This window comes from Rhinoderma darwinii, chromosome 13 (assembly GCF_050947455.1).
Source record: "Rhinoderma darwinii isolate aRhiDar2 chromosome 13, aRhiDar2.hap1, whole genome shotgun sequence".
NCBI classification, from domain to species: Eukaryota; Metazoa; Chordata; class Amphibia; order Anura; family Rhinodermatidae; genus Rhinoderma; species Rhinoderma darwinii.
In genome coordinates this window covers 43,934,547-43,960,591 of record NC_134699.1, presented here as the reverse complement: position 1 = coordinate 43,960,591, position 26,045 = coordinate 43,934,547, and the positions used below count along the sequence as shown (strand labels likewise).

The 26,045-nt window shown below is 43.4% G+C and overlaps 1 protein-coding gene across 1 annotated transcript in view; it reads right to left on the bottom strand.

The window, feature by feature from the left end:
- Positions 1 to 12,224: 12,224 nt before the first annotated feature.
- CASKIN2 (CASK interacting protein 2) overlaps positions 12,225 to 26,045 on the bottom strand; it is a 43,428-nt gene continuing 29,607 nt past the window's right edge. Inside the window, exons 19-21 of the mRNA XM_075846793.1 lie at positions 24,508 to 25,995; positions 13,583 to 13,823; positions 12,225 to 12,826 (exon numbers count right to left, since the gene is read on the bottom strand). Of these exons, the coding sequence (XP_075702908.1) occupies positions 12,736 to 12,826; positions 13,583 to 13,823; positions 24,508 to 25,995 (1,820 nt within the window). The 3' untranslated portion in view covers positions 12,225 to 12,735. The remainder of the gene's footprint in view (positions 12,827 to 13,582; positions 13,824 to 24,507; positions 25,996 to 26,045) is intronic.

Below are 26,045 nucleotides of genomic sequence, written 5' to 3'. Positions count from 1 at the left end.
CCATAGAGTCGGGGATTCCGCTGCAGAAGTGAGTGACTTCGCTGTGTCCATATATGGACAGTGTAGTCACGCACTTCTCCTGTAGCGGAATCCCCAATCCCCGGCCGGGGATTGGGGATTCCGACTCCTACAGCGAGCAATAAAATACCCTCCTCCTCCTCCTCACATGCACTCTGCACTGTGAGGAGGAGGAGAGAGAGTGCGCGAGCGACGGTAGACCCGGCCATCACTCTGGACACATTCCGGTGATGGCCGTGTATTACCCGGCCCCATAGAATTCTATGGGGGCCGGGCACCCGGCCGAAAATAGGGCATGTCCCATTTTTTGACGGCCAGTTTTCCCGGCCGTCAAAAAAATCGGTCGTGTGAATAGCCCCATTAGGGTAGTCCACACAATTGTGGAGTCAGACTGTACGATGGTGTCCAGTGGGGGATTTATTATTACCCTCCTCCTGGACACTTACCGTATTTTTCGGACTATAAGACGCACCTGACCATAAGACGTACCCAGGTTTTAGACAACAGAGAATAGGAAAAAAATTATTTGTTAAAAAATTATTTATCCTGTTTCACCACATTCTGAGAGCCAACATTTTTTATATTTTTTTCATTGATTGAGCGGTGTGAGGGCATATTTTTTGCGGGACGAGCTGTAGTTTTATTGGCACCATTTTTTGGTACATACGATTTTTTTGATCACTTTTTTATTTCATATTTTAAGCACTAAGGTGACCAAAAAACTATTTTGATGTTTTACGTTTTTAATTTCATGACTAACTTACCGTGCGAGTTAAGTAATGGTATATTGTAATAGATCGGACTTTTAGGCTGGGTTCACACGAGCACATTAACGTCCGTAATGGACGGACGTATTTCGGCCGGAAGTCCCGGACCGAACTCAGTGCAGGGAGCCGGGCTCCTAGCATCATAGTTATGTACGATGCTAGGAGTACCTGCCTCTCTGCAGGACAACTGTCCCGTACTGTAATTATGTTTTCGGTACGGGACAGTAGTTCCACGGAGAGGCAGGGACTCCTAGCGTCGTACATAACTACGATGCTAGGAGCCCGGCTCCCTGCACTGTGTTCGGTCCGGGACTTCCGGCCAAAATACGTCCGTCCACTACGGACGTTAATGTGCTCGTGTGAACCCAGCCTTTAGGGACACAGCTATACCAAATTATTTAATTTTTTACATTGTGGTTGGGGAAAAATGGGAAAAGTTTTTTTTTTTACTTTTAATATTTTTTTTTTTACACTCCTGAAAATGTATCGAACAGGTTTTTTTTCTTACACATTTTATTAGTTCCCCATAGGGGACTTGAACCAGCGGCCACTTGGTTATCAGTGGAGTTACTGAAACAGGGCAACTCAGCTGTTTCCCTAACTCCCATAGTAGTGAGGCCTCATGTACATGAACATATTTTTGTCCTCCCGTAAATACTGGCGTAAATACGGGTCCTTGGTCACACGTATTCGACCCGTATTGCACTAGTAAATACGGGTCCGGTGTCACTAGCATTCCACCCGTATTTACGGGCACGTTTTCGCTGCAAAATTGCACTGCATTAATCGGCAGCCCCTTCTCTCTATCAGTGCAGGATAGAGAGAAGGGACAGCCCTTTCCGCAGTAATACTAAAAGAAATTCATACTTACCCGGCCGTTGTCTTGGTGACGCGTCCCTCTTTCGACATCCAGCCCGACCTCCCTGGATGACGCGGCAATCCATGTGACCGCTGCAGCCTGTGATTGGCCTGTGATTGGCTGCAGCGGTCACATGGGCTGTAACGTCATCCCAGGAGGCCGGACTGGAGGAAGAAGCATGGAGTTCTGGGTAAGTATGAACGTCTTTTTTTTTTTCACAGGTTGATCTATATTGTGATCGGTAGCCACTGTCCCGGATGCTGAAAGAGTTACTGCCGATCGTGTAACTCTTTCAGCACCCTGGACAGTGACTATCCCCTGACGTTGCCTAGCAACGCTCCCGTAATTATGGGTGCACACACGTAGTCACCCGTAATTACGGGAGCCCCATAGACTTCTATGGGCCTGCCCGTGCCGTTATTACGGCCTGAAATAGGACATGTTATATATTTTTTAACGGCACGGGCACCTTCCCGTAAGCAAACGGGGAGGTACCCGTGGCCAATAGAAGTCTATGGGCCCGTAATTACGGGCGTTTTTACGTTCGTGTGCATGGGGCCTCAATGGCAGTTCCGGAAGCAGTGTAGCATGCGAGCTATGCTATTTCCGTAACTACTGTTCAGTTCTATGGGAGTTACAGAAACAGCATAGCTCAGCGAGTTATGCTGTTTCAGTAACTCCACATGTAATCAAGTGGCCAGGAGAGAACAGAAAGCTAGAACGAGGTTTAGGGGGCCCCGTTCTAGAGATAGGTGCGGGTCCCAGAGGTGGGACCCGCACCTATCTGACATTTATGACATATCCTGGTGGATGTGTCATAAATGTCCTTCATAGAAAAACCCCTATAAATGCCACGGTCACTATTGACCACAGCATTTAACTAGTTAAAGGGGTTTGCCATAAAACACATTTATCTCTTATCCACAGGATAGGGGCTACATGTGAGATCGCTGGAGGTCCGACCGCTGGGACCCCCAGCGATAAGGAGAACAGGGGAGCGAAAGTCACCCGAAGCGCTACATGAGAAGCCTGAAGTTCCGGATTCTGTGTCCGGCTTATCTGTTCCGCAGCTCCATAGAGATCAATGGAGAGCCGCTCGCGCATTCGCAGAAGAATGCGATTGATCTCTATGAAGCTGCCGGACACAGAACGCGGAAGTCACAGCTTTTCGTGCAGCGCTCTTGGTGACTTTCGGTCCCTGTTCTCCTTATCGATCACACATGTATCCCCTATCCTGTGCATAGGGGATACATGTGTTTTATGGCACAAGCCCTTTAAACTGCCAGGAACAGCAATATTGCTGTTCCTAGCCATTAGAGCAGCGTGTCAGAAGCGGACACCTGCGTGAGCCCGCTGCATACATCATCCCCCTCCAGCTCCATGATGTGCCGGCACGTCATGGGTCGGGAAGGGGTTAAGTAATGAAGCGGTCATGGGGCCCGGCGATGCCGGTTCCTTTGACTGCGGACTATAAGACGCCGGGACTTTTTAGCAAGATTTATTCTTGTTAAAAACTGCGTCTTGTAGTCCGAAAAATACTGTATCTTCCACTGTGAAACACTTAAATGCTGCTGACAGGTTCACTCAGGTCTTTGGCCTTTACTTTACTTTGAGAATTGCTGATGTCATAAGGACTAGGTTTGGTCCTTCTCATCTGTCCTCTTCCTCCGGCAAGTTGCTTGTCTGCACGGCTGCTTAGAATTGTGACACTGCCTTCAGTTCATGACAAGCACGTTGTATCGCCTGCCACATCTCAGTGATGGATTTCATCATGTTAAAAGTATTTTAGTTCATGTTTATTGACACTTGCTGGGGACCCAGCCTTTATCAATTGTTAAAATAAATGTTCTTCTGGTGATAACATCTGCAGACTCTATAAAAGTTGTTCTATGTACATACAATAACAATGACAGGCCCTTAACCCCTTACCGCACCAGGACGCACCGGTACGTCCTGTATTGCAGTGCTTTAAGGTACCGGTGCGTTCTGGCTAAAAACTGTCACCCTGTCAAAGGACAGGGGGACAGAACTGTGCCGTCAACTGTTTATGACAGTTGATCGGCACAGTAAGACGACAGGGGACCAATAACAGCGGTCCCCGGCCTGCGATTGCTGTGATTGGTCAGTCACAGCACACTGACCAATCACAGCTCCATGAGGTGGTGTATGTTATAGCTAGGCTCCGATCCGGCCGATTAACTCCCTAGATGCAGCGATCAAATCGATCGATGCATCGAAGTGTCTTCTAGCCTGTCGGCAACCATGATAGTTGCCACGGGTGCGGGTGTCAGCTGTTTGTCACAGCTAACATTGTGCTCTAACGGCCAGGACCGGAGCTAGGCTCCGATCCGGCCGATTAACCCCTTAGAGCGCACCCTATGGTTGCTAATGGTAACCATCGACACCCGTGGGGTTTCCAATGGCTGCTATGGCAACCGTAGACTAAGAATCGCTTCCTAGTATGGAAGGCCACTAGGCCCTGCCGGGAGTCGAAGCCTAATAGGCTTGCTGGCAGTCAATAGCTGGCAGGTCTAATACACTGCACTGCAGTGTATTAGAATAGTGATCAGGGCTTCATGCCTTCAAGTCCCCTAATGGGACAAAAAAAAAAAGTTAAAACAAGTTAATAAAAATGTTGCAAAAACTTAAAGAAAAAATACGTTTCATGTTAAAAAAAACACTATAACAGCCTTTTTTCCCATAATAAGTATTTTATTATAGAAAAAAACGGAAAACATAAAAAAAGTACACATATGTGGTATTCCGTGTCCGTAACGACCCAAACTATAAAAATATCACGCTATTTTACCCGCACGGTGAATACCGTAAAAAAATTAAATAAAAAACTATTCCAGAATCGCTTTTTCTTAGTCGCTACCCCTCCCAAAACAGAATGAAAAAAAGGGATCTAAAAGTTGCATGTACCCCAAAATTATACCATTAAAAACTGCAGCCCGTCCTGCAAAAAACAAGTCCTCCCACAGCGTTTTTGACGGAAAAATAAAAAAAGTTATGTTTCTCAAAATATGGCGACACAAAAGATAAATAATTTGAAACAAAAGTGATTTTATTGTGCAGACGCTGCAAAACATAAGAAAAACTATATACATATGGTATCGCCGTAATCGTACCGACCTGCAGAATAAAGTAAAATTGTCATTCATAGCTTGGTGAACGCCGTAAAAAAAAAAAGAATAAAAAACATCAGAATTGTTGGTGTTTGATCACTCTGCTTGCCAAAAAATTAAATAAAAAGTGATCAAAAAATTGCATGTTCCCCAAAATGGTACAAATGAAATCTACAGATTGTCCCGCAACAAATAAGCCGTCACACAGCTCCGGTGGAGAAAAAATAAAGAAGTTCTAGCTCTCAGAATATGGGGATACAAAATGTGCAGAGTGTTCCAAAAGTGGATAACATCTGGCACCATTTATCAATGCGACAGCGGCCACATATCTATGAATTATTATTTATTTACCCCATTATTATACCCTGATGTACCCCCCACAGATTACATATGCCCCCACATTATAAACTGAAATACCAGCAAAACCTCAAACAAAACTACCACTAAGCAAAATCTGCGCTCCAAAAGCCAACCGGCGCTCCCTCCCTTCTGATCCATGCAGCGTGCCCAAACTGCAGTTTACATCCACATATATGGCATCGCCATACCCAGGAGAACCCGCTTAACAGTTTGAGGTATTTGTCTTCAGTGGCACGAACTGGGCACAGCATATTGTGCACTAAAATGGTATATACCTGTGGAAATTTGCAATTTTCACTTTGCACCATCCACTGAGCATTCATTTCTAATAAAAAAAACAAACCTGTGTTGTCAAAATACTCACTACACCCCTTAATAAAATGCCTTCAGGGGTGCAGTTTCCAAAATGTGGGTTTGTTTTACTATTTGACCCCAGAGTCCTGCCATTGTGGGCTAATGCTGCGAAAATCACCAAAAAAAGCCTCCCATGCGTCTTTCACGCCTAAGCCCGGTCGTATGTCCTGGCAAATGATAAATGCTTTGAGGGGTGTAGTTTACAAAATGGGGTCACTTTTCAGGGTTTTACACTCTACTCTGGTACCTAAGGGAGCTCTGCAAATGCGCCATGAAGCCTGTACACCAGTCCAGCAAAATCTGCGCTCTAAAAGCCAAATGGCGCTCCTTCTATTTTAAACTCTGCCATGTGCCCAAACAGCAGTTTAGGGCCACACATGGGTATTGCCGTACTCGGGAGAAATTGGGTAACAAATTGTGTGTTGTTTTTCCTCCTATTACTCCTTGTGGGGGAAAAAATTGTGTGCAAAACGACATATTTTTTGGGTACAAATTTTGTTTTCATTTTCACTGCCTCATTCTAATACAATCTATGAAATGCTCACTACACCCCTAGATGATTACCCTGAGGGCTATAGTTTCCAAAATGGAGCCACTTCTCAGGGGTTTCTACTGTACTGGTACCTCAGGGTCTCTGCAAATGCGACATGGCGCCCAAAAAACAATCAACCAAAATCTACATGCCAAGTAGCACTCCTGCCATTCTGAGCCCTGCGGTGTGTCCAAACAGCAGTTTATGACCACATATGGGGTATTGCCGTACTCGGCAGAAATTGCTTTACAATTGTTGGGGCGCTTTTTCTCCTTTATTCCTTGTGAAAATGAAAAAAATTCAACATTTTAGTGGAAAGAATGTCGATTTTCATTTTTACAGACTAATTCCAATAAGTTTAGTAAAGAAACTGTGGGGTCAAAATACTAACTATACCCCTAGAGAAATTTCTTGAGGGTTGTATTTTCCAAAATGGGGTCACTTTTGGGGGGTTTCCACTGTTTTGGCACCACAAGACCTATTCAAACCTGACATGGTGTCTAAAATATATTCAAAAAAAGGTGGCCCCAAAATCCACTAGGTGCGCCTTTGCTTCTGAGGCCGGTTTTTCAGTCCAGTAGCACACTAGGTCCACATGTGGGATATTTCTAAAAACTGCAGAATCTGGGCAATAAATATTAATTTGCGTTTCTCTGGTAAAACCTTCTGTGTTAAAGACATTTTTTTATTACCAATGAATTTTGGCAAAAAAAATAAAAATTGCTTTAATTGCTGTGAAACGCCTAAAGAGTTAAAACACTTTCTGAATACGGTTTTGAATGCTTTGAAGGGTCTAGTTTTTAAAATGGGTTGATTTAGGGGGAATTTCTAATATATAAGGCCCTCAAAGCCACTTCAGAACTGAACTGGTCTCTGAAAAAATGGCCTTTTGAAATTTTCTTGAAAATGTGAGAAATTGCTGCTAAATTTCTAAGCCTTGTAACGTCCTAGAAAACTAAAAATACTTTTAAAAACTATGCAAACATAAAGTAGACATATGGGAAATGTTAACTAGTAACTATTTTGCGTGGTATTACTATCTGTCTTACAAGCAGATACATTTAAATTTCGAAAAATGCAAATTTTTGGAAATTTTCTGTGAATATTGCGGTTTTTCACAAATAAACACTGAATATATCGACATAATTTTACCACTAACATAAAGTACATTGTGTCACGAGAAAACAATCTCAGAATCGCTTGGATACATAAAAGCATTCCAGGGTCATTACCACATAAATTGACACGTCATATTTGAAAAAATTGCTTAAGGGGTTTAACAAAATCAAACAAACACCTTCTATAAGAAAAACGTCTCTGTCCCGCTGGATAGGGCACCTAGAAAATGTGTAGCTACTGGGTACATTTTATTTTGCTCTTGGGTTTACTCTTTTTAATGGGATTTGTACCTTGTTCTGAGCGGATTACCTATAACAGCTCCTACCCGCAGAAATGTTCACAGATACCATATGTTTTATCTGACAAGTGTCAAACCAATTTTTCCTTACTCTGATTTGTATTACCTGGGAAAGTCTCTTCGTGGGAGACGGGTATGATGATAAGGTTGGCACCGGTCTGTCAGGACTGTTCTGTAGGCAAATCAAACAGCTCTAACAGAATTTAGCAACAACAGCTGTAAAACCTGGGACATACCAATTAGATCTTACCAAATTGATCCTTGCAGTCTTGGGACATATGTGAGGTCATACACCATCAATGCAAGTGCCATCAAGAGTGCCTTGGGTGCTACCGATTTACCTTCCTTTATCTGTCCACATTCCATTAGAATCTGGTTTTCATGCCTTCTGCTCCTAGTTGGGCACTAACTGTGGAGAACAATCTTTTTCATCGCATAATCATTAATTAATCTTAATCAGATAATTCAATTGAAGAAAAACATTAACAAATAACATCTTTACGTTAAACATTCACCATGGGCAGTAACTAGAACTGATACATGCAAGCTGATTCTTCTTTCTATATATACTGCACAGAATTTTCTGCTCTAAAATTTTCCTTTCACGACAGATATATTTTCAAATGAGAATCTACTTGCACTGAGAAGTTATCATTTACACAAACATAATACTGACACATGCCTCTAATAGTCCAATTCTAAGGAACGCTGATCCAGAACTTTACATAAAACTTAATCTCAGTATTTAATATTCCCACAACACTTCTTGAATGTCATTATCAAACAAACTAAATTTAGGATAGCATCTAGAGAGCTGCTGATATCTCACATTGTACAAACAAAAGTTCAATACTTGGGGTAAAAACTATTCTTCTGTCACTACAGGCAACTTCACTGAAAATTTTCTTGGCCATGTTCTTTGTAGTGGGGAATATACTGGCCGGGCTTCAGGCCACCCTGAGAACAGGTCTGCACATACGAGCACCTTTTCATACACACCTACCTCGGGTAGTTGTATGTTCTGCAGTCGCTGGGACGGGTAATCTGGCCGGGCTGCACTTTTCACAGGTACCTTTGCTGTTTTACCTATGTCATGCCGTGCGCACATCATGCCGGCTGCTACAAACCTAATGGTGGCATTATTGTATCCAGGGACAAGCCAATTTACTGACACCAGGCTGCACATACTCTCCTTGCCAGGTCTGTCATCTCTTACGCTCTCAATTGTCTTACCCGAACCATTTACACAGAAAAGCCTAAAAAATCTGTTATTCTCATACGCATTTTGTAGACCTCCTAGCTGGAGGCTCATTGAGTCAAACAAATGGAAAACAAATTTGTGCGTCGTCTCACTGAGACGTATCACTACTCCCACCCCCCCTTTTGGACTCTGAGGAAGTAATGTAGCAGAGTTCAAAACTGCATATCTCAACATAGTAAGGTTGGGCACTCTTACTGGAGGCACTAGTTTGGCACCCTGTAATACGCAGTAGCATGGAACAAAAATTACTTTCTCCTGACAAAACAGCATTTTATCTTTTAACCCCTTGCCGACATTTGCCGTATGGATACGTCATGGAAAGCTACTGCTTCCCGCATTTTGCCGAATCCACACGCCAAATTAATGGCACAGGCTCAGAAACAAAGCCGGTGCCATTATCGCCATATGTCAGCGGTATCTTACAGCTGACATCCGGCTGTAATGGCGGGGACAGAAATTAGCTTCGATGTCCGCCATTAACCCCTTAAATGCATTTCACAGTACGAACAGAGAATGAAGGGAAAGCAGCGCTCATACAAGCACTGCAGCCCCTTCAAAACAGCTGATCGGCGGGGGTGCCGGGAGTCGTACCCCGCCCGATCAGATATTGATGTTCGTTCCAGGGGATAGGCCATCGATTTTCGATTTCTTATGAATGGACAGTTCAATGTGACCAGGGTTACTAGCAGTCACATTGAAAGTAGGTCTCTGACCTGCTTTCAATATGACTACTAGTAACACCGTCACATAGATAATGCAGGGACTGACACTTTAGGAGTCCCTGCATTAGCTTTTCCTGGAGCACGGGACCTCCAAGATGTTCCAGAAATATTAATACCTCTGGTGCATGTCTAGGTCCCATGCGCCACAATAGAAAGTAGAGTTCATCGACCTTTAATTTTTATTGTGGCGCAGAGGAAAATATAGAGGTCTGCTGTAGGTGAGTGTAAGTTTTTTTTAATTTTTCATACTACGAACTTATTTTTGCTTTGCATGTTCCACATGGCCGTTTAGTCTACATTGTAGATTTGTTTGGACTATTTCGATGATACATGTTTTTTGTTTTTTCCTAAATAAAATGGTGACAGAGGGTTATATGGGGGAGTTTTTATTTCAATAAAAAATGTTCTCTTACGTCTGTTTTTTAATACTTTATTAGCACTTCAGTAATGGCTTAGTATTAGCCAGTAACAAAGCTAGCACTAACCCCTCCCCCCCATTATCTTAACCAGCTAAATACAATAAAGCAGCAGCAGGCTAGCCTTACCTGTGTGGGAAGGCCTATTGGTTTTTGGCTATTTCCAGCCTCATAATACCAGCCTGCGGCCGCCCCAGTGGCCGACCTTTGCTCCAAAGTCGGGTATTGGATCGTACCCGGCTCTTCTCAGTACCCGTGGTGCGGGGCAATAGTGGGGGAGTAAGTTGTAGCCTTTGTACTGGCTCACAATAACCCCCCACCTTAGTAATGGACGTCATCAACCGGACGACTGCCGTTACGAAGGCGCTAATAAAGTATTAAAAAACACCGAGACATAAGAAATATTTTTTAATTGAACTAGAAAATCCCCCACACAACCTACTTTGACCATTTTATTAAAAAAAAAACATCAAACAAACATATATCATTGAAGCAGTCCAACGACTCTACGACATAGTCTAAACGGTCCAGCGGAACCTGCATAAGAAAATTAACAAAATTATGTTTTTCATACTACTAACTTTTACTCACCTACAGTAGACTTCTGTCCTCTTTCTTTCTTCCCTGCGCTGCATTAGAAACTAGAGGTCAATGAAAATTAATTCCCCTTCAAGTAACTCTGCTACCGGTCAACTGAAAAGTCATCCACCACAGGGAAAAATGTTTCCCCATCATGTCTAATTCCTAGAGGACTCTTTGTGGTACTCCGCCATGGGGAAACATTTTCCCTCTGGTAGATGATTTTTCCGTTGACAGGTAGCAGAGTTACGAAATGGGTAATTATTTTTCCATGTCATGTCTAATTACTAGGTGACAGTTTCATTGTACTCCACCATGGGGAAACATTTTTTCCCCCTGGTGGATGATTTTTCCATTGGCAGGTAGCAAATTTACATGATGGGGAATTATTTTTCCCGGTCTGTTTTGTATCCTGTATACAGAGCAGCTGTATGTAGCACCGGGACCCGAATCAGTCAGGTCAGCGGGACTGACATGTTCAGTGACCGCGGGTCCTGTGTGTCTGATGGATAACAGATGTGATGAATAAAAGGCAGGTACTGTATGTCAGAGAAACGCAAGACCCGCTGTCACTGAACTGGTCAGTCCCGCTGACAGGATGGATTCAGGTACCAGCGCTAGATACAGCTGCCCTGTATACAGGATACAAAACAGCCGTATCTCAAAAAGTTTAAATTATTTTTAATAAAAAGTAATTAAAAAGTTGCAAACACACTGATACGCATATTTAAAAAAAAAATACTGAGGGATCATTGGGACCCCTAGCAATCATGAGGGACCTGTCTCCCCCATTTAAATGAAGCGGTGGTCACGTGTGCAAACTATCGCTCCATTCATTCTATTTGAGACTGATGGAAATAGCAGAGCGCTAAGACATAGTACATAATATGCTTATTCAGTATAGAGTAGTAGAGAGGATTTCCGCCATATTGGAAGCACACGCTGTACTGTTTGTATAGAGTAGTGCAGCACTTCGGCCTCATGCACACGACCGTGTTCGGTCCGTGATATACAGACCGCAAATCCTAATCTTAGTAATGTATGATGCTAGGTGTCCCTGCCTCTCCACAGGAATACTGTCCTGTACTTAAACACACAGTACGGGACAGTCTTCCCGCGGGGAGGCAGGGACACCTAGCGTCAAACATAACTATGATGCTAGGAGCCCGGCTCCCTGAACTGTGTTCGGTCCGGGAAATGCGGCCGACACGCGGTCCGCATATCACGAACGTGTGCATGAGACCTTAGTGCTCCAGACAGCCCCAGCAGTAGAGGAGGTTGAATACGGTTTTCCTCTGAATCACTAGGGGGGAGCTCCGGTCATTGAAGATCTGGCTGTTGCGTTTACAGGGTGTGCATAGTGGTTTCACATTTGGGAATGGAGAGAATAAGTTATAGAAAATAAAGTGAAGAGATCTGAAAAGTAATTAATATAAAAATCTTGTATGGCTTTATTATGAAACTCTTATAGCGCTCTATCAGTAATATTTCACCGCTATAAGGTGATATTTGGCCGCAACATGGAACTATTACTTTTCCTCTATATAGTAATATAATGTGAGATACCGCTCTCTTTGTGGTCTAGCTTTTTTTGGAATTGCTGTTCATGATGAAGTCATGATCATTTTCAAACTAATTTTCATACGAATAGTGACAAAATGATCTAACCCAATGGTTCCCAATCTGGTCGCCGGTGACATATTGCATTGAAAAAGCTTTGGGGTGGACCTTTTGAGAGGTTTCACTGTATTTTGTGTGGTCATCTCACAGAGGGGTCACTGGTACCAGATACATCAAACAGCACTGACACATTTTGGGTTAGTAAAAATATATTTATAGAGGTTTATAAAATGTATATATATATATATATATATATATATATATATATATATATATATTTACTTTAAAATAGACTTTTCTTACAAAAAAAACACTTAAGAGTTTCATTTTAGCAACAAGAGCATATGTTTTCATCAGATTGAGATTAGTGTGGCAGTACACAGGCAAGCTTGGCGCAGGGACATTAGATTCTTTGATACGGTTATTTTATATATTTACCCTAACTCAGCAGTACTGGCGATTTAGAACTATAAAAACCTCTCAGTCCAATGCTTTAGACACAACAAGGTCCTGTCCATAAGATAATGTGGGAAAGGGTTAAATAGAGGGCTGCTGCGAAATGTCTAAATCCAAGCCAAATTCATAGAAAGGTGACGCTTGTGCAAAAGGTGGAGCCACAGCTGATGAGCTGCCCGATGCTAGTGGATTTGTGCTGTCATGCAGTCTCTGCTAAAGTGCCCAAAAAAATGTGAAAAGGTCTTTTCAATCCAACATGGCTTCCAGCTGCTCGGCAAGGTCATCAAACATTGTACTGATGTCATCTAAGATGTTCTTCGTCAGAGGTGCTGTGTCACTACCAGGAGAAGAAAGACATTATTGCCGTTATGCAGCGCTCATTTTTCAGTACACAAAAGCACAAATGGTTTTACCCGACCACATTTCTTGATATTGCTACACGCGCGGGGTCCCATTTGTGTAGCAAACATCGGTTGGTTATTATCATCTATTATATATAACATGCAATATTTGAAGCGACTATAGGTAATGAGATATCGCTGGAATATGCCATAACTTACAGATCACGGTGGTCCGACCTTCAGTACGATTCCTGCAAGTAAGCAGTGTGCAGAGAGCAGCAACACCGCCCCATTCAGATAAAACAGGCTGGGTTACAGTACCGGTCTAGTCTAGAGCAGCGCTTCTCAATCTTTTTCTACTGGGGCCTTACCTGGCCTCACCATCTGTGGTCAAAGCCCATGCCAAAATTAGAAATATTGCTCAATTTACCTTTCATTTGTCTCCTGAACCCAGGATAACATTGAAACTAGTACAAAAGGAGTGAGTTATGCTGCAGTCCTAGAAAGGACTGTGCAGCATATAAATCACTTCTGTGCACCTATCCAACAACTAGGGGGGCACCTCACAGTTTGAGAAAAATCCAAAAAGGGGCCACTGTTCTTTACTGGCACCGCAGCAACTTCATTCAGTGGTTGGTAGGCTTCAATGTGGGTAGACTCTATTAAATCTTTAAGTGGTGGCATATGCTAGCGCTATGCCATAACCTATAGTTGTGGAAACGGCCCTTAACCTTTATTGTAACATGAATTACCTAATTTTTTCTATCGGTTCTCGCTCATCTTGGGTTTTCTGTAGTGGGTTGGAATATCTCGTTTGTCCAAGCTGTGAACTGTCCTTTCTCTGCGAAGGCACCTTATCCCATTCCCTTATGACAGTACAAGGTTCATTTGCCCACAAAAGGGAATTTGTAGTTGGGGGTGGACCATTTGATCCCCATGAAAGCTTTTGTAAAACCTGCTCTGGTCCAGATATCACCAAGTGTGCCTGAGAGCCTGTGAATCATAAAAGGGACAGTTCTTGATGAGGAAAGTTATAACTGTACATACGGAAGCTTCATGTATACAATGATTGTTAATACATAGATAAATCTAACACAAGGAGCCTAAAAAGAAAAGAAAAAGACTGAGAAAATTCCATAATGAATGGAACCGGCCAAATAATCGTGGAAACACTGCATTTAAGATCATATGATCGGTAAATTCAGTTTAGGCATTTGCGACACCTTATTAATTTTTACAGATGACCGATATTTGGTCCACGAATTAGCAGCAATACGGCCAAAAGTCATTAAATTGACTATCAATAAAGTGGGCAGTTTTATGTGGCAGAGAGAAGGGGTTGATCAATTTTCACAACCCCTGTCCATATACCCTTTTATGAGCCAGAACGGAGAACATCTGAAAAGAGCAGCTGTAGCCAACCAGCACCATTCTCTGGCGACCTGCGGTGATAAGTCGACAGGTTTTTATGCAAATAACGTCTAAGGACTTGTTCACATGGCGCTCAAAAAACATAAGATGTATAAACTTGTCAATACACTAGTATTTCTTGTAAAGCGCTTTATAAAATACAGGCATTTTCGACGTGTTTTCAACGTGTCTTGACACATAATTAGGGCTTCCATTGACTATGGGAACATTTGGCGAGTTTTCAACGTGCTTTACGTGCCAAAGAATTGGCATGACTCATCTTTTACGTGACGCATAATTTAAATATGCTCTCATAAAAAAAGCGGTGTGTGTAATAACGGCACGTTTTCCTACTGATTTCAATGGGAAGCGCAAGCTTTTTTTGACACGTATTTCGGTGCATAAAATGCACCAAAATACGCGTCAGATACACGCCTTGTGAACAGGGCCTAAAGCTTACCTATTATTAGTTACTTTTGTTTGTGAATATATGAAACGTAATATAATTTTAATATGTTTTAATGACGGGAAAGTGGCATCTTTCTTACCTACCAGCAGCCTGCAGGTTAGAAATATCCAGTAACCTACAATGTGACTGCAGTTTCTCTCCCTCCGTTTGTGTATGAGACTCATGTTGTGTGAGGCAAGGGGGCGGTGGGTGGGAAACATCCGATTGGCACAGAACACACAACGAAGCTCTTACATCACAACAGGAAGAGCTCTCCACAAGCACGAAATTAAAATGGGGAGATTTATCAAAAGGAAAAAGTAGAAGAGTTGCCTATAGCAACCAATCAGATTCCACCTCTCATTTTCCAGAAGCGCTTTGAAAATGGAAGCTGAAATCGGATTTGTTGCTGGGGAGGAGCGGCTGTGTGGCACTCCCGGGGAGGAGGGGGCTGTGTGGCACTATCTACAGTGGGCACTAAATTTATGGGGGGGGGTACAATCTGGGGGCCTAACTTCTATATGGGGCCACAAAGCGTCATTTTCTGCCATTTTATAGCCGCCGTAATTTGACCCGCAAAGGGGCCTACTAAGTCTGTGTCGCCCAAGTGCCCACATAAACCTGGAGCCAGCCCTGCCAGGACCTTTTTGTTCTTGTGATTGTTAAAATCAGTGGGTCAAATTAAATGTGCAACTATGTGTATGAAACAAAAACGGAAATTATCTTTTCTTTTAAAGGGAAGCGACATGTCAAAAGAGGGCATCGTTGAGGGTCTGTATCCTTTGACCCCCCACGATCACTAGACTGAAGGTATAATACCTTTTAATGGCTAACAAAACGAAATTATGTAAAACAGCAAGCTTTCGATACTGAGGGTGATGAACTCCTGATCATAATGTTTTTTTAAATTTGAAGGTTGTCTTAACATGTTTCCAATAGAGAGTATAAGATGATAACAATTGTGTACCTCTGATAGTGACATATTACCCACAGCAAGAGGTATTAAGGAAAACTGCAAGAAAACAACATCATATCCTACACAAAGGTGACCATCTGAAAATAATATTCTCAAATCCTCCCCTATTATGTTACAGACAACCTCTATACTTGAACTCCTGATCAGAAAGTTTTTCATTACCTTTTGCTACACAAAAAGGAACTTATCCCTGCAATGTAAGAAACTGCAAAACCTGCTCTCATATAATGACCACAGACAAGGTACGGACACCCAACCAGTGGCGAATTAGGTAGAACACAGGCCCTGGGCTGTTACCCAAACTTGGGCCCCCTTCACCCACCACCGCGTCATAACTATTGTTAACACTACCTTTTTGTGCAAGCATTAACAAATGTGTGTTACGATTCCCCTTGTCAAAGGGCAGTGTCCCTACATGCTGACAGTCTCCAACCATCGCTGACAGTATCACACTGTGCAGGGACACATCCTCCTGAGAAGGGGAAATGGTAACACCCATTTGTCTATCAGTCCTGGACTTTTTGTGAAATACAAGGATTTCCTATAACAAACATGTCAGGAGAGGTGACTGATTCTCTATAAATCCAGTGTCTCACAGGTGACATCTTCTCAGATTCTAGTGTTTTTTTCCCTCTTTTCTTTGCCATCCGGTCCAGACCTCATGACGAGTTCTCCCGGCCACACTGTATTTCTGCAGAGTTTGCCACTCCGATATCTTCGGCTCCTCACTTTTCCAATATTTCCACACCTATAAACGAAGATCAAATTCTCATGGTGCCACACACTACGCCCCTAAATATAACTGTGTAAAACACTGTAAAGTAAAGCACCACATAAACAGTGACCCGTGTAGATAGTCAAACACATCCCCCCTGTAAATAGCGCCACGCGGCCCCCCGTAAAAAGAGCCACGCGGCCCCCCGTAGATAGCGCCACGAGGCCCCCCCGTAGATAGCGCCACGCGGCCTCCCCTGTAGATAGCGCCACGCGGCCTCCCCTGTAGATAGCGCCACGCGGCCTCCCCTGTAGATAGCGCCACGCGGCCTCCCCTGTAGATAGCGCCACGCGGCCTCCCCTGTAGATAGCGCCACGTGGCCTCCCCTGTAAATAGCGCCACGCGGCCTGCCCTATAAATAGTGCCACACGGCCTCCCCTGTAGATAGCGCCACACGGCCTCCCCTGTAGATAGCGCCACACGCCTGTAGATAGCGCCACACGCCCCCTAGATAGCGCCACACGCCCGTAGATAGCGCCACACGCCCGTAGAAAGGGCCACACGCCCGCCTATAGATAGCACCACACGCCCCAAGCCTGTAGATAGCACCACACGCCCCACGCCTGTAGATAGCACCACACGCCCCCACCCATGTAGATAGCACCACACGCTCCCCCCTGTAGATAGTACCACACGCCCCGCCTGTAGATAGCACCACATGCCCCCCCTGTAGCTAGCACCACACGCCCTCCTGTAGATAGCACTACAAGCCCCCCCCCTGTAGATAGCGCTACACGCCCCCCCTTGTAGATAGCGCCACACTTACCTGTCCCCGTTCCAGCACCGTCCTCTTCTACAACGATGCAGACCTGGTCTCTTCTGATCAGGCCGCATCCAGCAGAGCGATGCCAGTGGTGCGATGACATCACGCTGCCGGCATCACAAAGAAAAATGATGAATGGTGGGGATGGGAACCGGTGGTTCCCTTGCCTTGCTAGCAATGTCAATTGTATCCACGTCCAAAGGACGCGGATACAATTTAGTCCAGAGCCTTCTGTTTTGTCGCTGTGTTTGCCAAGATTCGTTACAAAACTACGATATGGTTTTTGGGCGGTCATTACGCGCCTATGGGGATCCACCACTGTTCCCAATACGCAGCAGGACTAGAAGATTCCTGGGACATTTGCATGTTCTACATCCAATGTTGTGTACCTGATTCGGTGCACTAAAAATCCTATTGGGGGTTAATATGTTGGAGAAATAGGACAGAAACTGAAAGCAAGGATGAGGTCTCATCGCCACACAATTAAATACAAAGAAACACATTTACCTGTGGCTAAACATTTTTGTAGCCCAGGACACAACGAATAACACATGAAAGGTGTTAGGCTGGATTCACACGAGCACATTACGTCCGTAATGGACGGACGTATTTCGGCCGCAAGTCCCGAACCGAACACACTGCTGGGAGCCGGGCTCCTAGCATCATACTTATGTACGATGCTAGGAGTCCCTGCCTCTCCGTGGAACTACTGTCCCGTACTGAAAACATGATTACAGTACGGGACAGTTGTCCTGCAGCGAGGCAGGGACTCCTAGCATCGTACATAACTATGATGCTAGGAGCCCGGCTCCCTGCAGTGTGATCGGTCCGGGACTTGCGGCCGAAATAAGTCCGTCCATTACGGACGTAATGTGCTCGTGTGAATCCAGCCTTATACTGAAAGGCAATTTCAAAATCCCAGAGACAGAAGAGTCTGGAATACAAATTTATGAGTCTTTGACACACTTAACACAGGACTGAATTTGTCGCAATTATTTATGACATGTTACAACATCTAAGGTATCTGCTCGAGATAGTTTAGAGAGTGGAGGACCAAACTAACATTAAAGAGGCTCTGTCACCAGTTTATAACTGCCCTATAAATCTCCTACCTAATCTAATAGATGCTTTAAAGTAGAGAACAACCGTTTTTTGACCAAGTTATGATCATTTTTAGTTTTATGCTAATTTGTTCTAAATGCCCAACTGGGCATTTTTTTACTTTTCACCAAGTGGGCGTTGTAAAGAAAAGTGTATGATGCTGACCAATTCATTCGTGCCCAGCTTGTTTCACAGCACAGCGTGATCTTACGAGATCACGCTGTGATGGGACTTTCTCCCACATGTCTTTCACCGAAGCCATGGAAGACTGAACAGACATCGCCACCAGCCGCTGCAGATTCGGATAAACGTCCTGGCACGGCTGGAGGCGATGTCTGTTTACTCTTCCATCGCTCTGGTGAAGGAACTGCGGGAGGAAGTCCCATCACAGCGTGATCTCGCGAGATCATGTTGTGCTGTGAAACAAGCTGGGCATGAATTAAGAGAAGTATATGATGGTGATTGGTCAGCGCCATACTTTTCTTTACAACGCCCACTTGGTGAAAAGTAAAAAAAATGCCCAGTTGGGCATTTCGAACAAATTAGCATAAAACTAAAAATAACTTGGTCAAAAATAAACGTTTTAAAAACCCCCCCAAAAAAACAACTTATCTACATTAAAGCGCCTATCAGATTAGGTAGGAGATAGGGTTATAAACTGGCGACAGAGACCATAAATCTTTCACACTTCTTATATCAGTCAACAAATCACTTCTCTCCAAGCTCATTCTGTTGTTTTTTTCAATGACTGTTTATACTATGCCTTATGAAGAGACCTAAATAATCTTGAAGGCTTGCTATTTAACATCATTTATTTTTATTAGCCATTAAAAGGTATATCTGCAAGACTGATATTTTATTTCTGTAACTAAGATCTATTAATTTTTTTTCAACTGGCTAATATGGTATAAAAACTTTTTGGGGACTTTAACCCCTTCCCTCTTTAGCCACTTTTGACCTTCCTGACCGAGCCTCATTTTTCAAATCTGACATGTGTCACTTTATGTGGTAATAACTCCGGAATGCTTTCACCTATCCAAGCGATTCTGAGATTGTTTTCTCGTGACACATTGGACTTTATGTTACTGGCAAAATTTGCTCGATATGTTCAGTATTTAATTGTGAAAAACACCAAAATTTAGCGAAAAATTGCAAAAATTAGCATTTTTCTCAATTTAAATGTATCTGCTTGTAAGACAGGCAGTTATACCACCCAAAATTGTTTCTAATTAACATCACCCATATGTCTACTTTAGATTGGCATCGTTTTTTGAACATCCTTTTATTTTTCTATGACCTCACAAGGCTTAGAACTTTAGCAGCAATTTCTCACATTTTCAAGAAAATTTCAAAAGGCCATTTTTACAGGGGCCAGTTCAGTTGTGAAGTGGCTTTGAGGGCCTTATATATTAGAAACCCCCAAAAAGTCACCCCATTTTAAAAACTTCACCCCTCAAAGTATTCAAAACAGCATTTAGAAAATGTCTTAACCCTTTACACATGTCACAGGAATTAAAGCAATGTAGAGGTGAATTTTACAAATTTCATATTTTTTTGCAGAAATACATTTTTAGTACAATTTTTTTTATAACACAGAAGGTTTTACCAGAGAAATGCAACTCAATATTTGTTGCCCAGTTTCTGCAGTTTTAGGAAATATCCCACATGTGGCCGTAGCGTGCTACTGGAATGAAGCACCGGCCTCAGAAGCAAAGGAGCACCTAGTGGATTTTGGGGCCTTATTTTTGTTAGAATAAATTTTAGGCACCATGTCAGGTTTGAAGGGCTCTTGTGGTGCCAAAACAGTCAAAATCCCCCAAAAGTGACCCCATCTGGGAAACTACACACCTCAAGGAAATTATCTAGGGGTGTAGTGAGCATTTTGACCGCACAGCTTTTTTACAGAAATTATTAGAAGTAGGCCGTGAAAATTAAAATCAACATTTCTTCAAAGAAAATGTAGGTTTAGCGATTTTTTTTCTCATTTTCACAAAGACTAAAGGAGAAAAAGCACCGTAAAATTTGTAAAGCAATTTCTCCCGAGTAAAACAATACCCCACATGTGGTAATAACCGGTTGTTTGGAGACACGGCGAGGCTGAGAAGGGAAAGAGCGCTATTTGGCTTTTGGAGCTCAAGTTTAGCAGGAATGGTTTGTGGAGGACATGTCACATTTACAAAGCCCCTGAGGGGACAAAACAGTGGAAACCCCCCACAAGTGACCCCATTTCGGAAACTACGCCCATTGAGGAAATTATCTAGGGGTATAGTGAGCATTTTGACCCAACAGATTTTTTGCATAAATTATTGGAAATAGGCCCTGAAAATGACAATCTAAATTTTTTCAAAGAAAATGTAGGTTTAGCTAATTTTTTCTCATTTCCACAAGGACTGAAGGAGAAAAAGCACCGTAAAATTTGTAAACCAATCTCTCCCGAGTAAAACAATGCCCCACATGTGGTAATAAACGGTTGTTTGGAGACACGGCAGGGCTGAGAAGGGAAAGAGCGCTATTTGGCTTTTGGAGCTCAAGTTTAGCAGGAATGGTTTGCGGAGGCCATGTCACATTTACGAAGTCCCTGAGGGGATAAAACAGTGGAAACCCCCCACAAGTGACCCCATTTTGGAGACTACACCCATTGAGGAAATTATCTAGGGGTATAGTGAGCTCTTTGACCCCACAGGTTTTTTGCAGAAATTATTGGAAGTAGGCCCTGAAAATAAAAATCAACATTTTTTCAAAGAAAATGTAGGTTTAGCTTATTTTTACTCATTTCCACAAGGACTGAAGGAGAAAAAGCACCACAAAATTTGTAAAGCAATTTCTCCCGAGTAAAACAATGCCCCACATGTGGTAATAAACGGCTGTTTGGAGACACGGCTTGGCTTAGAAGGGAAAGAGCGCTATTTGGCTTTTGGAGATCACATTGAGCAGGAATGGTTTGCGGCGGCCATGTCACATTTGCAAAGCCCCTGAGGGGAAAAAACAATGGAAACGCCCAAAAAGTGACACCATTTAGGAAACTACACCTCTTGAGGAATTCATCTAGGGGCGTAGTGAGCATTTTGACCCCACAGATGTTTCATAGAATTTATTAGAATTGGGCAGTGAAAATAAAAACAATCCTTTTTCTTCAATAAGACGTAGCTTTAGCGCAAATTTTTTCATTTTCGCAACAAATAAAGGAAAAAAAGAACCCAACATTTGTAAAGCAATTTCTACCGAGTACGGCAATACCCCATATGTGGTCAGAAACTGCTGTTTGGGCACACGGCAGGGCTCAGAAGGGAAGGACCGCCATTTGGAGTGCAGATGTTTCTGGATTGGTTTCTGGGCGCCTGTGGGCCCAAAACAGTGGAAACCCCCCAGAAGTGACCCCATTTTGGAAACTACACCCCTCAATGCTTTTACCTACGGGTGTAGTGAGCATGTTAACCCTGCAGGTGTTTTGTAGAAATTAGTGTGAACTCGATGTTGCAGAGTGAAAATGGGATTTTTTCCACAGATATGTGGACAATATGTGGTGCCCAGCTTGTGCCACCATAACGAGACAGCTCTCTAATTATTATGCTGGGTTTCCTGGTTTTAGAAACACCCTACATGTGGCCCTAATCTCTTGCCTGGACAGTCGACCAGGCTCAGGAGTGAAAGGGTACCATGTAAAATTGAGGCCTAATTTGGCGATTTACAAAGTATTGGTTCACAACTGCAGAGGCTCAGATGTGAAATAATAAAAATAAACCCCTGGGAAGTGACCCCACTATGGAAACTGCACCCCTCAAGGCATTTATTAAGGGGTGTAGTGAGCATTTTCACCCCACAGATCTTTTCCATAAATGAATGCGCTGTGGATGGTGCAAATTAAAAATTTATATTTTTCCTCAGATATGCCATTCAGTGGCAAATATGTCGTGCCCAGCTTATGCCACTGGAGACACACACCCCAAAAATTGCTAAAAGGGTTCTCCCGGGTATGACGATGCCATATATGTGGAAGGAAACTGCTGTTTGGGCACGCTGTAGGGTTCAGATGGGAGGAAATGCCATTTGGCTTTTGGAGCGTGGATTTTGCTTGGTAGTAGTTTTGTTTGGAGTCTTACTGGTATTTCCGTTTATAATGTAGGGCATATGTAAGCCGGGCGGAGTATATAAGGGGCATAGTCAGGTGGTATAATAACGGGGTAAAAAAAAACAATAAAATAATCCATAGATGTGTGTTACGCTGTGAGGCAATCCTTTCCGCACAGGCTGGTGTCGCACTGATAAATGGTGTCATTTCTTATCCCCCTTTTGGTCCACACTCCGCGCCTTTGTAGTTTGGGGAATTTTGCTGGGAAAGTGTTGTCCTGGTATAATACGGGCACCGTCGCTTCCAGCAGATATGTTTGGGCCCTCCCTTTCCTGGTTCCCTAATTTTAGGTCCTTGAAAAATCGCCTCTTCAAACAGAAGAAATGTTCCCCTCGGGCACAACTGCATATTTTTTTATTTCCTGACTTATTGGAGCCATAACTAATTTTATTTTTCATAGACGTAGCGATATGAGGGCTGGTTTGTTGCGGGACGAGCTGTAGTTATTATTGGTACCATTTTGGGGTACATGCGACTTTTTGATCACCTTTTATCCTATTTTTTGGGATGCTAGGTAAACAAAAAAACGCAATTCCGGCACAGCTTTTTTAGTTTTTTTTTTATACAGCGTTCACCATGCGTTATAAACTACATGTTAACTTTATTCTGCGGGTCAGTACGATTCCGGCGATACCGAATTTATAGAACTTTTTCATGTTTTACAACTTTTTGCACAATAAAATTACTTTTGTAAAAAGAATGTATTTTTTCTGTCGCCAAGTTGTGAGAACCATAACTTTTTAATTTTTTTGTCGACGGAGTTGTATGAGGGCTTGTTTTTTGCGGGACGAGCTATAGTTTTTATAGGTACCATTTTTGGATACGTGCGACTTTTTGATCACTTTTTATTCTAATATTTGTAGGGCAAAGTGACCAAAAAACAGAAACTCTGGTAACGTTTTTTACGGTTTTTTTTACGCTGTTCACCGCGTGCAATAAATAATATAATATTTTGATACCTCCGGTCGTTACGGTCGTGGCGATACCAAATACATATGGTTTATTATTATTTTTCAATAATAAAGGACTTGATAAGAGTAAAAGGGGGATTGTGTTTTATTTGATTACTTGAAACTTTTACTGTTTTCAAACTTTTATTTTGTGCACTTTTTTTTACACTTTTTTATACTTTTTTTACACTTTTTCTCAAGTCCCACTAGGGGACTTGAAGTTCCAACGGTCAGATTTTTTTTTTTCTAATACATTGCACTACCTATGTAGTGCAATGTATTAGATCTGTCAGTCATTCACTGACAGCAAGCCGATTAGGCTTCGCCTCCCGGCGGGGCCTAAATCGGCTTCCGTAATGGCAGAGCAGGAGACCATTGTGTCTCCTGTTGCCATAACAGCAGTCGCCAGTCCCGATTGCCTGTCAGGGCTGGCGATCTGCTAGTAACCGCTACGATGCAGCAATCGCTTTCGATTGCTGCATCGAAGGGGTTAATGGCAGGGATCGGAGCTAGCTCCGGTTCCTGCCGTTACAGGTGGATGTCAGCTGTACAGTACAGCTGACTCCCACCGCTGATGACGCCGGATCAGCTCCTGACCCGGCGCCATCTTGCCGACAGCTACGGAAGCCGATCAGGCTCCGCCGCCGGGCGGATCTTGACCGGCTTCGGTGCTAGGCAGACCGGGAGGCCAGTATTAGGCCTCCGGTTGCCATTGCAGCCACCGGAACCCCGGCAATTTCATTACTGGGGTTCCGATGAGCTGCAAACACCTTAAGTGCAGCGATCGCGTTTGAGCGCTGCACTTAAGGGGTTAATGGCGGGGATCGAAGCTAATTTCGGTCCCCGCCGTTACAGCCGGATGTCAGCTGTAAGATACAGCTGAGATCCGGTGATGATAGCACCGGCTCAGCTTCTGAGCCGGTCCCAAACGTTTGACGTACATGTACGGCAAGATGCGGGAAGTCAGTACTTTCCATGACGTACATGTACGGCAAATGTCGGGAAGGGGTTAACAGGAATGTGTAAGTTGTATTTTCATACGGACACCCAACGGTTGACTTTCTACCTCAAATACAACAAACGTCAGTCAAGCTATTAAATTGCATTCCTGGCTGGGTACAGTACCTATTTTTTCTACAGTTTCCCTTAAAATTTCTTGCTGGTCTCTTCTTTCCAAGCTTAAAGGACTCTTCTCAATCTTGGCTATTCTGTTCATAACAGTATCGGGTGCTGGAGGCCCACATAAAGTGCTTGCTTCGGCGGGTATAGGTGTAGTTGGAGTCTTTTGATTTGCTTCTTGAAGGCTACTTGCCTCTTTGTCTTTCATCTTTGGCCTTCTCTTCACTGTATCAGATTCAGTGAGGTTGAATTCTGGCTCCACATTTATACTGGAGCCATCAGTCCCAGTTGGGATTTTAGGATCAATGTTTGGCTTAGGACTCAAAAGCGGTTTGACTCCAATTGGTGCTTCTTTTTTTGTTACCGGACTTGGTTGTGTTTCAGAGCTGGATTGCGAATGCACAAAAGCTTGTGGCTGTACTGCAGAGAACAGTTCTGCGGCCGTCACAAACTCGGCCTTGGATGTTGGTGGTTTAGGCCTTTGTTTGATGGTGAGGTTTCCTTCTTCAGCAAAAGGAATGCTCTCACTTGAGCTATGCTGTGATGAGATGGTTTCATCTTTTCTGTTCTCTTCTTGCTTTACTGCAAGTGGCAAAGATAATCTCCCCCCAACATTAGCAGCAGACTCACTCACTCTCCTCCTTCGAGTGCCAGAATTCTCCAAGTCTTCAACTTTACAAACCTCTGTTGGTTTAAATTCTAGCTGTACCTCCAGATTTGCTGCTAAGCTTTTCACCGAGTTATTTTCCGTAGCAGCAGTGCCATCAACACTAGACATAGAACTTAGTCTCTTTGGAGGTGGGGGAGGTGGTCCTTTCCTACGTGCTCGTACAGCAAAGGATTGACTACGCAGGACTTTCTTTACTGGTTGCCCGTTTGTAAGGGAGCTACGACCTGGGCGACGAGTAAGTGTAGCATAAGAACCCAGTGTTACAGAGCCTGAACATACAGTTTTTTCCTCCTCCTCCTCCTCCGGCTCTCCATCTGACAATGCATAACGACATACACTCAGGGAACGTTTTTTAATACAGGGCTTGGGAGGAGGTATAGGCGGCCCTGGACGGAGAGAACATCCATTTGCAATTCCAGTTGGTCTTTGTAATTGATCCATTCCCTCTGGCAAGTTCCTTTCTGGTAAACCGGATTCCAACACTTTGACGTTAGTGAGTACAGGAGTTTGTAGAGTCATAGACTCTTGAGAGTGCCCCGAGCCCTGTGAACGGGAACTTATACTCTCCTGACTATATGAACGCCTCCCTACGCACAGCATCTCCCCACCGTGTGTTAATGCACTTTGGAGTTCCCGGCTTAACTCCACATTTTGAAAGGTCTGTAGCTTGGGTGTAATAGGTGGTTCTCCATTTTCAAAGTGCTCTACAACAGGCACAGAAGACAATGAAGCTGGCAACCTGGATCTTAACGTGCTACCAACAGTGTATCCCTTTTGGAGATCACGCAACCGTTTCACGCCCAGAAGCAGCTTCTTTTGGTGGCCTGAGAAATAGAATACAATTGAATCTATTAATTAAATAACCACGTTATAA